We start from the raw sequence: 12,287 nt of genomic DNA, 5'->3' as shown, positions 1-12,287 counted from the left end.
CCCACTGGGACTCTGCTCTCAAAATCAATAACATCCACTTCTGTTATGAGGAAATGATGCAGATGAAATGATGTGAAAACACCCAAGATGCTTATTTAGAGGTTAAATTGATATTAAAACAAAAAAAAAACAATAAAACATAAATAAAATGAACTTCATAAAGCTGCCGAGTTACTTAAAGGGACGACATCAGTGGTCGCACATGATCCGGTCCATTAAAATCGCATATTCTTTACATTACCGCTGAGTATTTTCCCCCCAAATACGCCAAAAGTTTTTAAATGGATTTCTTACTTTCCAGGGAGCCATTAGATTCAGTTCATTTCACTGCAGAATGAAAAGCTGCTCACAGAGACTAAAAACCAGCTTGACAAAGGTAATCCATCACATTTCCTTACCTTTGTCTTTTTCTTTCTTTTTTTTTTTTTTTTTACCCAACGCGTTTCCTCTGCACAATATTTATGTTTCCGCTTAGCCACATTTCGCAGTGTCCTTAAACGCACCAGGAGAGTCCAAACTCTACATCTGTGACACCATGAACCCTTAACACTGTAACAGAGGCAACAACAGCCCAAAGACATGACACACTGAGTAGTAGAGGTTCAAGTTCGACCCAATCCCATTAACATCCACACACACCTGCTGATGTTCTTGGGGCTTCTGCTCGACAACCAGTTGCACCTTCGGTTTCCTACGACCTGATGTAGTGATATTTAACGAGCGCCGCGGCAGTAAGACTATAATCCCGATCATAAAGCATTACAGCTGCACTGTAACTCTTCCTGTGATGTTAAATGGATCGTAGAGATGAAAAAGTGTCCCTCTCTCCGCTCTCACCATGTAGGGTGGGGGTGGGGGAGGGTGTATTGATGGTTTTCAGGGCAGGATATTCGTCCTTTTCCTGTTAACTCTGCCTCAGATGAGAAATAGGTCTTTGGCTATTTTAGGATCGGCCCTTATTTAAACCTTCTTCTCCCCTTCTGCCCTCCCCTCGCTTGATCTGCCGCTCTGTCGCCGAAGGGTTTAGTTTAATGACCCTCCCCGGTCGTAGATCTGAGGCCGCATCACATCTCTCCTTTCCAATTTCCCTTTTTCTCTCTCCCTTTATTCTTCTCTCTCTCTCTCTTTCTCTCTGTCTTTACCCGCCACCTCGTTTCATCTGCGTCCTGTCCTGTCCTGTCCTTCTACGTTATCCCACCCAAAATCACCGCCAACAGCTCTCCGCTGTTGTAGTCTGAAGTCAGGTCGTTGGCCTGAAGCCTGGAGACACACTGCGCGCCTCATTGAGGATGAGGCCGAAGGGAAGAAGAGAAGAGAAGAGAAGAGAAAAAAAGGAAAGAGAAGGAGCGAGGGAGGTGAAAGGCAAAAAGAGAAAGAAAGAGAAAGAGCGAGAGGAGGAAAGAATAAAAGAAGCATCACGTTACCTTTGTATCGCTCCAGAGAGGTCGCTGGCGTCCTGCCTGCAAGTCAAGAAGAAAAACAGATCAGTGAAAAGCTGCAAACAAAATAAAATACACAATTTTATTCTTTTAGTGTCTAATTTTATGCTGATGACACTCTGCTGTTACCATAGTAACCAGTAAAACAAACATTTCTTATTGTTCCCATTATAATAATGAAACACAAATACACTGAAGGTGCGGCAAGACGCTTAAAAAAAAACAAAAAAAAACACGACGACACGCCAGACCTTCGCTGCCACAGTAACAACAATAAACACACATTAACCTTTACCCAAAGGTTCAAGGTTTGGTTTCTTAAGGTTTGCAGAACATTGTTGTCATAGTTACAATAGGAAACGTTCAGTTAAGTTAGCAGTAACCCATCCCGACCTCCTCGTTTAGCTATGTGAACCATCCACACACACACATTATGCTTTGTGTCATAATAACTACGGCCACTAGAGGTCTCCCAAAATCTAAATTTTTTGTTTGTCGTATGCTGATGAACACGCAGTCCTGTTTCTATGGCGATGGGGTTATAAGAAGTTTAGGCTATCAATATACTGTATATTAAAGCAGAAGTAAGCGATCCGGTCGTTTTGGCTAATGCTGCGTTCCAGGCAGGCTTTTGAAACCGTAAATTACAGCTTCAAGTCACGACTTACGACTTTGTAGCGTTCCAGGCAACCCACTCGTGTTTTTCCAACCTGTTTTACCTGTGAAAGTCACTATAACGGCCACTCGTAACTTCCGACCCGTGAACTCGTACCAGATCGAACTGGTACGACTTCACAGGTCGGACAAACACGAGTTACGGGCTGCCTTGAACGCACCATAACGTCTTGTCAGCCGACGGACTTAGCAGCCCCCGCCCTCGTCATGGATCTATTGGTCCTCGTCCCTACGTCACCACATTCACGGCGTCCCTTGGCTGCACACACAGCCCTTCATGCTGTTCTCTCTCCTCATTGGATAAAAATTGTAGGATACAAGAAAAGTTTTCTCCTCGGCTCAGAGCAGAGCAGAGTGACTGACAGACCCGTGTTTCGGTCCAAACACTCTATGTAAGTGATTGCTGTTGGAAGATATAACTATTTAAGACTTATATTAACACAAAAATATCGCTTACTTCTGCTTTAAACAGAAACGTTTCCAGACTGCAATTACATCATCACACCATTCGCAGACGACGCTCTGGTTTTGTTTTCTGATGTGAACGTTTTGTCTCGTTGCGACTCGAGTTTTGCTTTTGTCTGAAGTCGGAGAGTTGGGCGCGGATGAAGGAGAGAGGGAGTTTCTGGAAATATTACAGGAAACACAGAAGATGCTGGCAACACACACACACACACACACACACACACACACACACACACACACACACACACACACACACACACACACACACACACACACTGAGCCATCTACATAGTAAATCGGCCTTGTCCGTCCTTGGGAACAGTGGAGAAACTTGTGTGTGTGTTTCGATGGATTTTCTCCATAATTCCCTGCTGTTTCCTCTTTCTCTCTCTCTCCTTCCCCCTTTTTTTGTTTTATTTTATCCTTTCCTCAGTTCCTCTTCCACTGCATGTAAATAAATTGGTCCCCAGGCCCCACCATTAGATGTGTGTGTGTGTGTGTGCCAAACAGTACACTCACAAACACACAGATACACACTAAACCCCCTCGAGCTCAGAGCTGTGCTGAATTAGCCTGGGTTTTATGTCACAGAGGTAAATAAAATAATAATGAATTAACAATACTGTCATTAATAACCACTGAATGTGTGTGTGTGCATGTGTGTGTGTAAGAGAGAGAGGGAGAGAGTGTGTGTGTCTGTGTGTCTGTGAGTGTGTATTATGATGAAATGATGAGAAAAACCTCCTTGCTCCTCCTCAACACAGTGGCCAATCACCGCTATCACCACTCTTTGCATTTCAAACACACACTCTTGTCTGTTTCATCTCCGACCACAGAACGCTCATCCTGTTATCCTGCTGCACACACACACACACACACACAATAGCCACCTCCGCTTCAGTCCATTTTCCCACTGCCATGAATTATGAAAAAGGGTAAATGGAACATCAAACACACACTGCTCGCACTCATAGGTTTACACACACACACTTAAAAACTACACATAAAACTCCACTACACACACACACACACACACACACACACACACACACACACACACATACATACACACACACACACACACACTCCTCCCTCATTTTTAAATCTACATACATATATATATATATACGCTGAACTTTATTACTTATTAAGCTGCACATTAAAACACATGCTGCTGCAGCTACAGATGCAGTTATAAAACTTCATTAAACTAACTTTATGGCTTCGATGACACTAAAAACGACGCAGTAAAAAAAACATAAGGAACTCCTCCTCCTCCTCCTCCTCCTCCTCCTCCTCCTCCTCCTCCTCCTCCTCCTCCTCCTCCTCCTCCTCATGCACTTAGCCCGGGATTTAGCTGAGGATGATGAAACCTGACGTATCCGGAGCGACACGACTTTTTGACATTCGAGTCATGGGTTTGAAAAAAGATAGAAGAGTGTGAATCTGCTCCAACCTGAGAAAAAGATCATTTAAAGGGACATTGTATAACTTCTCCTGTTATCTATTCACGAAAATCGATTATTCCGTTCAAAAGTATGTTTTTCATTCATCAGTAATCACCCCCCATCAACAAACTGAAGTGTTCCGGTAAGCTCTGAATTTGCAAATCTCTACCGTGGGCCAAATTTTCCACTGTCTATCGCGTATACCGTGCAGCCCTAACGTGAATGCATGAAAAATACGATTGAGTTGCTTGCGATATACAACCGCAATGCTAGATGAGAGTAATTCCTACACATAAGTGTACCTTTAAAGAGTTCATATTAGGATTTTTTTTAAATCTCCGTCTGCTTCATCAGCGCCGTTTGTTTGTTTTTTTACATTGATGTTCCCAGAGATGAGCTGTCAATCAAAGTGTGTGGGCGAACCACTAAGTTTTATTCTGATCTAATGAGTCTGAACTTCTGCAGATAAACTGATGAACTGAATAAATCACTACGTGTGTTGATAATAATTCCCTCCACTTAGATAATAAAACACTTTTGTAATTTGTGTCACTGAACATTTTCACATCAATTGTTTTTACAGCACAAAACATAATGATATCTGCCACCTAATTGTCCTCAGCAGGGTTAAATAAATCTCACCCTGTTTAGTTGAATAACACCTGAGCTGCAATAATCCAGTGTGTGTGTGGATGGATTTAAAATCCCACCGGATCGACAACAACTACACACTGACACCATGTTGAACACAAAGACTGTTTGTCTGAGTCTGTGACTTGTTGACACTGTGGAGACCACGAGGTCGTTACGGGACGTTTATCCGTGAGGACGTGACTAATGTAACCCCGTTAAACTGATCAGACTCTTATTAGCGTCACAGCTACACAGCTATTTAAGGCAAGACACTACAGGCACTTTTTCATGCACTTCTCCATCAATTTTGAGATTTTGGGCTATTTTTCTTCCTTAACATGTATTCTTTCAGAAAAGTCAAAAGAAATGGTACAAAATCCACAATCCGCAACAAATCTTACAAATACTATTTACAATCTATGGAATTTTACAGTACAAGTCTTTAAAGGACCTTTTCTCAAAATGAGTTTTTCCTCAGACTCTGAGCCCGAAATCTCCACTTCAGCAACACTTACAGACACCAAACCTTCCAGTTTGATTCCTGTCTATATTCTGAAGGTTTTTACAGAGGAGATTGTTGATATATCATTCACAGCCTGATTTACACAATGTTTTAATCCTAAAAACAGGGCAAAATTTGATTATTTTTTTTAGGGCTGGACAGTATTTTCTCATTTACAGAGTTATAAAAAGAGATATCCAAAATCTTCCTCTGTAAAAACTTCTGACTCTAATATGTCAACAAAATAAAACAAGAATTTTAAAAGTAGCTTCATCCATTGTTCAGATTTCGGTTCTGGAAATGTATGGAAATTAGCAAATATTTCATTAGATATGGCCATATTTGCATATTTAAACATAAAATTTGACAAAACTTGTTATACAAAATATACTTGTCTTAATGTAAGTGATAAACGTGGGAAGTTTCATGGTGATATGCGTTCGTTAAATTTTTTACCCTATTCACTTGTAGTGTCTCGCCTTAAAAAACAACAACAACACATTTCTCTGTCTGATTCCTGCAGGATGAGCTGCACGAGGCGACGAGATGTGGGTCAGAATTGATCACTGATATGGAAGCAGATGGGAGAGCGGCGTCCAGGTGGAACCCAGCCAGACTTATGGTTTAGCGACAGACAGCTTTTTGGCGCCGCTTGTGCACAAACTCCTGCCGGCCGGCCGGCGAGCACGATGCCGCCGCCGCCGCCGACACTGCTGCTGCTGCTGCTGCTGCTGCCGGCCGCCGCCGCCACAGGCCTGGCACCAGACGTAAAACGAAGCTGAAAAGTGAGGGAGCTCCTCGGGGGCGAAGGGGGGGGTGGGAAAGGGCGGCGGCGGTAAAGACGGAGCAGGTGGCGGGACCCGGCGAGGACCACGGGCGCATTTTGGACATACTGTGATTAACAGAAGATCTGACACACACACACACGCCACGCATTAGTACTACATGAAAGGAGACAGTACACGCCAGGTCTCACAGGCGCTGGCGAACGAACACCGTCGGCTGACAGGAACCGCTCCCGTGTCGCTGTGTCGGCGCTGAAGTGATGTCACGTGCACGGCGGCGGTGGCGGCAGTGACCTCGCTTCAGGTTCCTCTGAGTCCTGACTACAGGAACCAGATCCCAGCCTGCTGGTGCTCGATATGGTCGATGCTCGCCACTTAATTATACGTTTGGGATGCAATTAAAGATTATTTTCATTATTGATTTAACATGTTTATGTGACTTTAAAATGCAAAAAAAAATAAAAAATAAAAAATAAATCTAGGCTCCACATGATTATTCAGTTTGCATGTTTGATCTGAATGCCAGTGGAGGGAAAAGCAGCTGATGTTCAGTTTTTAGAAGCAGATTTCATAAAATACTCCCAATGATTGATCTGTTATTAACATTGTTCCAATAAAGTGATTGATTCATTGATATCTGATCGAGCTGAAAGCCTGCGTTCCCGTCCTCTTTGTCTTCCAAACTGGTTTTCTCCCCTTCATCCTCCTCCTCCTCCTCCTCCTCCTCTCATCATCCCATCTGTGTCTCTCTAACACTCTCCCTCTCGTTTTAACACTTCTCTCCTTCTCACCTACCATCCCGCCTTTCACACACACACACACGCACACAACATCGCTTTGCAAACCGTATACCCACAATCCCCGACCAATCAGCACGATGAGACTCACACATCTATAAAACACTGATAAATACATTCACACACTCCACTTTCACACCCACCAAAGACTTCCCACTTCCCTCTTCGTCTTATCTCCATCGCAGGTGTGTGTTCATGTGTGTGTGTGTGTGTTTGCATGTGTGTGTGTGAGAGAGAGCCAGTGTCACTCTGCCAAACTGTGCCAACTCTTAAGATGATGTCAGATGTGGGTTGTTGGCCCGCCTCCAACGAGATCTACACTCTCCCATTGGACGATGAGTCTCTTAAATTGCTGAGCCAAAACGCCTAAGGGGAGAAGGGAGGAGGGGGGATGAGGGGGTTGGGGGTGGGGGGATTGGACGACAACGAGACCTGAGCAACACAGACGAGCTGGCTTTTCATTAATCATCCTCTGCGATGATGACGCTGCGTTCGCTCTGCGCGGCGGGAAAGACGCAACTCAGCGGCGTGGCGTGACTCAACAAGTTGAGACCAGCTCTGACTCAAGGGGGGTTGTTCTCCGTCCAATGAGGAGAGTCGGATTCAGACGGTTCAGACGGTGACAGGTGCGTGGACACTTCCCTGTCTGCCGTCCATCTGCACACACACACACACACACACACAGACACACGCAGCTAAACTAAAGAGTTCTGCCAAGAGAAACGGCCGCTTCCATGTCACGCGCTGTCGTCCGTCCTGCAAAACTCTGAAGCGCGGCCAGCAGCAGGACGTGGTCAGACGTCATTTAGTGCAGACAGACAGCCACAGCCACAGCGTAGGAGGTGTTGACACCTGAGAACTGAGTCCAGCCACAAAAATAACATCCATCATACATTTTCATTAGCTTAGTTTGAGGGAATACAAACGTCTTTTATCACATCGTGCAGCCAGAAGCAGCAGCAGCAGCAGCAGCAGCAGCGTTATGACTTCCCTGTTGGTTCACTCATGCAAATGTAGCATAATGAAAAATAAAACATCGGGACTGTTGATGTCAGTATGGAAACTATACAAGATTATTGCAATAATAAAACATTATTTTACAATCTATCAGGCCGCAATTCAGAGGGAACGACACTGATGAACAGTTTGACGGTGGAATCTCAGGGAAACGGCCGTTACACTGTAACACGCTGCAGTAAAACTGCTATAAAAAGGCTCTGAATCACGTGCCCTGGCAGGTGTTATTCACTGTGTGTGTGTGTGTGTCTGTGTATGTGTGTGTGCGTGTGTGTGTGTGTGTGTGTGTGTGTAGGGATGCATGTGTTCATGCATGCATGTGTGACATATTGAGGACATTTAAATGCAGCGAGAGAAAACGACCTGAGTGGTAAAGGGTGAACAAAGAGGGAGAAGTGGTGGTAGTGTGTTAGGCCTCATTTACCTCGTGATATTCAAAGGGTATGCACACTGGGCGCCACACACACACACACACACACACAAACACGCACACACAAACACGCTCGCACACACAGAGGTACATGCACGCACATTTTCTGCTTCTGTGTGTGTGTGTGTGTGTGTGTGTGTGTGTTGCTGTGTGACCGGTGCAAATTGTGCAACAGCCTCAACTCGGTGAAGGGGGAGACTCCTGACTCATCCATCATGCCTCTGGGGGGAAGAGAGAAGACCTCCCCTCTTTTTGTCTCCCTCCTCCCTCCCTTCTCCTCCTCTCCTCCTCTTTAATAATAACCCCCCCCTCCTCCTCCCCCGCCCACCTCCCTCACCTCCCCGTCTCTTTCCCCATTTAATAACAGCGCAACAGATCAGCTCCATTAGCCCAGACCTCCTCACACATGCAAATGAGGCCGGCGTTATGGAGGCACGCGTCACGCATTACTGATGCCCCCCCTCCCTCCTCCACTCCCCGACCCGTCACCACTCGCAACACAATAAACGGAGTGTGTGTTTCTGTGTGTGAAAGAGGAAAAGGAGGAAAGAGAGAGAGAGAGAGGGGGTGGTGGGGTGGGGTGGGGTGCTGCATGTGTGTGGTTAAATTGAGATACATTAAGGTGTTGATTGGGGCGACGGGTACAACGCCGGTGTGTGTGGAGCCCACAGCGAGGCCATTACCGGGCGGCCGGATGATGAGGTCGTGCAGAGTGAATATGGAAAGAAGAGGAAAAGGTGGAGGAGACGGGATGTGGGATTTCTGCTGTTTGTTTTTGTTTTTGTTTTTGTTTGTGCATCACAACGGCCTCCTCTCCTGAAGGTGGCGCTGTGGCTTCAGAGACTGATAATATCTGCAATAACTTAAAATGTACTAAGGTACATTGTGTAGGAATTACTCCCATCTAGCGTTGCGGTTGTATATCGCAAGCAACTCAGTCGTATTTTTCATGCTGCATTCACCTGAAATTGGGCAGACGGCAGACGGACAACAGCCGCTGCATGTGACACGTGACAATATGTTGTCATGGCGATGTCGTATCGTTTACCTGACCCACGTTTTACCGGCTTTCTCTGGACTTCTGTGACTAAAATGACATCTGGTTTGTTACCGACGGCCGTCTGCCCGACTGCAGGTGAATGCAGCATCAGTGTAACGCTCCATGACTTTTCACAGACGCCACCTCGACCTGAGCCGACAGCTCCGGTGTCTCCGCTGAGTTTCCGTGGTTTCCTACCGTCACGCTGCCACTGAACGTAAAAACATGGCGACACGACAACATGGCAGCCAGCACCGAGCTTACCCGCTCCATGGAGATATGAATGATATGAACGGCTCATTCAGAGCTGAAAGGAACACTTCAGTTTGTTGATGTACTGATGAATGAAAAACATATTTTTGAACGAAATAATCGATTTTCGTGAATAGATAACAGGAGAAGTTACACAATTCCCCTTTAAGTGATAAATATATGTACATTATACGTCTATATAGTGTAGCATGGGACTATACAACTGATTATAAAGCAGTCAGGTGACTTCAAGGCCGGGTCACGTCTCAGTGAACACAGAGAATAAACCTCTGGAGTTCATTCAATGAGAAACAGAAGAGGGACTGTCAGGAACAACAACAGCTACAACGACCACTTATATGAATGAAAATCTAGGTGCAATGCGGCAATAAAAAGAGACGTGCTTGTGTTGTGATGATAGAATCCAGATGTTGGTCATTTTACATAATTATCGCTATCACACTTGCCGGGGCAGAGACTGAATGACATTGCATCATCATGCTTTTATTGTGGAAAAAGTCATGTTTGGCGCCTGTGTGTCCACATCTGGGCCGATTCTGTTATCTTTCATTATTGAAGCCAGTACAAAGTGTGTGTGTGTGTCCCAGATGTGGATGAAGCATCCAGTGATGGTGCTATATATAGACCAGATTCAGATTCAAGGCCGTGGAGCCGGACGTGGACCGGGCCAGAAGCAAACGAGCACATGGCTCAAATGTGGGCTGAGTTTTTTTTTTTTTTTTTTTTCTATAGCAGGCCTGGCCGTTGTCATGGAGACAAACGATGCCAAAACGCCCCAACGTCCTCCCTCCCGAAGAGCAGGTCCTATATGGCGGAGCTGGTGTCGACAGAGAGACTAATAGGGAACCTCGATCACGTCCCGCTACCTTGTTAGCATCGAGGATGTGCAACATAATTGAGCAGAAATGATGGTTTGTCATAATTGGAAATAATTAAGGCCCTTTTGTGGCGAGGCTGTTCCATCTGAGGCTTTCATTAGCAGGTTCAATACCAGGACCTCGCCTTTGTCTATAACGCAGAGGAACCAGGAAATCAGTCTGGTCCTTATCCGCCCTCATGTTGCTGCTCTTTCAAGAGAAGAAAACTACAACGTTTTGATGAATAAACTTCACTTCCCCTAAACAACAATCGCTCCTGGCGGCCTCGCTCGGCAGTTACTTAGCGCCAAAAGCCGCCTCTCCCCTCCCCTACCCCACCCCGAGGTTGACAAGGTGCCTCATAAAAGGCCACCATATCAGATCTGTGGCTGTCCATGTGAATGTGGTCCGATAAAAGAAGCCGGGAAATAAATCAATATCATGAATGCCAGAGTCTGAGCTATCCCCCCAATCTGAGGGTGGAGGGGTGGTGCGGAGGGGTGTAGCTCAGACGGCGAAATGTCAACCACTAATCTCTTTAATAGTCTGATATTACATTTTAATCCCAGTCTGATTCCTTCAGTCTTTCGTTGAGGCCGCCTTGCCGATGCCTGTCAAGGATGGAGGGGAGGAGGACAGTAAATAGACAAAGAGAGGTATCAAAATAGTGGAGTGGAAATAAAGGTGGATTAAAGAGGAGAAGTCAGACAGAAAGAGGGGAGAAAGGTGGAAGAGGAGGAGAGGGAGGAGAGGAAGGAGGAGGAGGAGGAGGGATGGCTGTTTTATGGAGCGTTGTGGCACGCTGCCATTTTCAAGTCTGAATTTACAGAGCGGCGTGATGGACTGTGAGAGACGGCGAGGCAATAAAGTGATGTCGATGAGAACTGAGGACAAATTGATATGATCATAACATGTCACATTAAAGACAGGGCTGCCATCCATCAACATGATAAAAGGCCTCCTTCCTTCCAACGCTAACGCCACCGCCATTGATCTCAATGCTTCACTTAGCCAACCGCTAACCATTTATGATAACTATCATTATCCAGTTATGGGTGGGGGGGGGGGGGGGGTGACGATCGAGGCTGGAGAGTCCACGACGACGACGACAAAAAAAAAAAAAGAAAAGAGAGAGAGAGATAACACTCACTAATTCCTCGTACTGACAAGTTCACAGATCACGAATTATCTCCCTCCATTTTTCTCAATTATGTCATAAAATAATGTGACGGTGATGAAACGACAAAGTGGGAGGAGACGAGACGAGTGTGAGTGTGTGTGGCTGATGTGAAGAGGAAAGTCAACTTGAGGAGGGAAAACACACTTCATCAGAAAGCAGAGAGTGAGAAAAGACAGAGAGAGTTATTTTGGTTTTTAGCAGAGGGATGGAGCGCTAATGCCTCCTCCTTCAGAGAGAGGGAGGGAGAGAGAGAGGGATGGAGTGGAGGAAAAGCAGAATTGACGATTACACCAAACATGCTTTTAAATCACCCTTGAGCAAATCAGTAAATCAATATCAATTAGGCTGTGAAAGAGCCCAAATGGACAACTGGCTTTGTTTTAACTAATGAAGTCTGTGGAGAATCCAATCCCTCACTCTTCACTGCCACCCCCACTTCTCATTACCACCATGACAATGTGGAAAACACACACACACACACACACACACACACACTGAAACACACTGTAAACTCTACACAGACACTCACTGCTGTGGGTTTTTACAACAATCACTCACTTCAGTCATTTCTTAAACATCCTCTACCGGCCTGGCGACTCTCTCTCTCTCTCTTTCTCTGACCTTTAATAATATGATGAATATTACACACTTTGATTGAATATTGATCGACACGACTCAGGTTCCTCCATCGACGTGCATTTCGCCGTCTCAGCCGTGACGTTCCCCCCGAACACAGATTATTAGTGA

The 12,287-nt window shown here is 45.4% G+C and overlaps 1 protein-coding gene across 1 annotated transcript in view; it reads right to left on the bottom strand.

Moving 5' to 3' along the window:
• The window catches only part of celf2 (cugbp, Elav-like family member 2), a 228,946-nt gene that overhangs the window by 179,546 nt on the left and 37,113 nt on the right, over positions 1-12,287 (bottom strand). Inside the window, exon 2 of the mRNA XM_084000051.1 lies at positions 1,425-1,460. Coding sequence (XP_083856177.1) covers positions 1,425-1,460 — 36 coding nt within the window. The remainder of the gene's footprint in view (positions 1-1,424; positions 1,461-12,287) is intronic.

This window comes from Trachurus trachurus, assembly GCF_905171665.1.
Source record: "Trachurus trachurus genome assembly, chromosome: 23".
Classification (NCBI taxonomy): Eukaryota; Metazoa; Chordata; class Actinopteri; order Carangiformes; family Carangidae; genus Trachurus; species Trachurus trachurus.
Note: the sequence above shows the minus strand (reverse complement) of the source record. Positions and strands in the feature narration are given on the sequence as shown.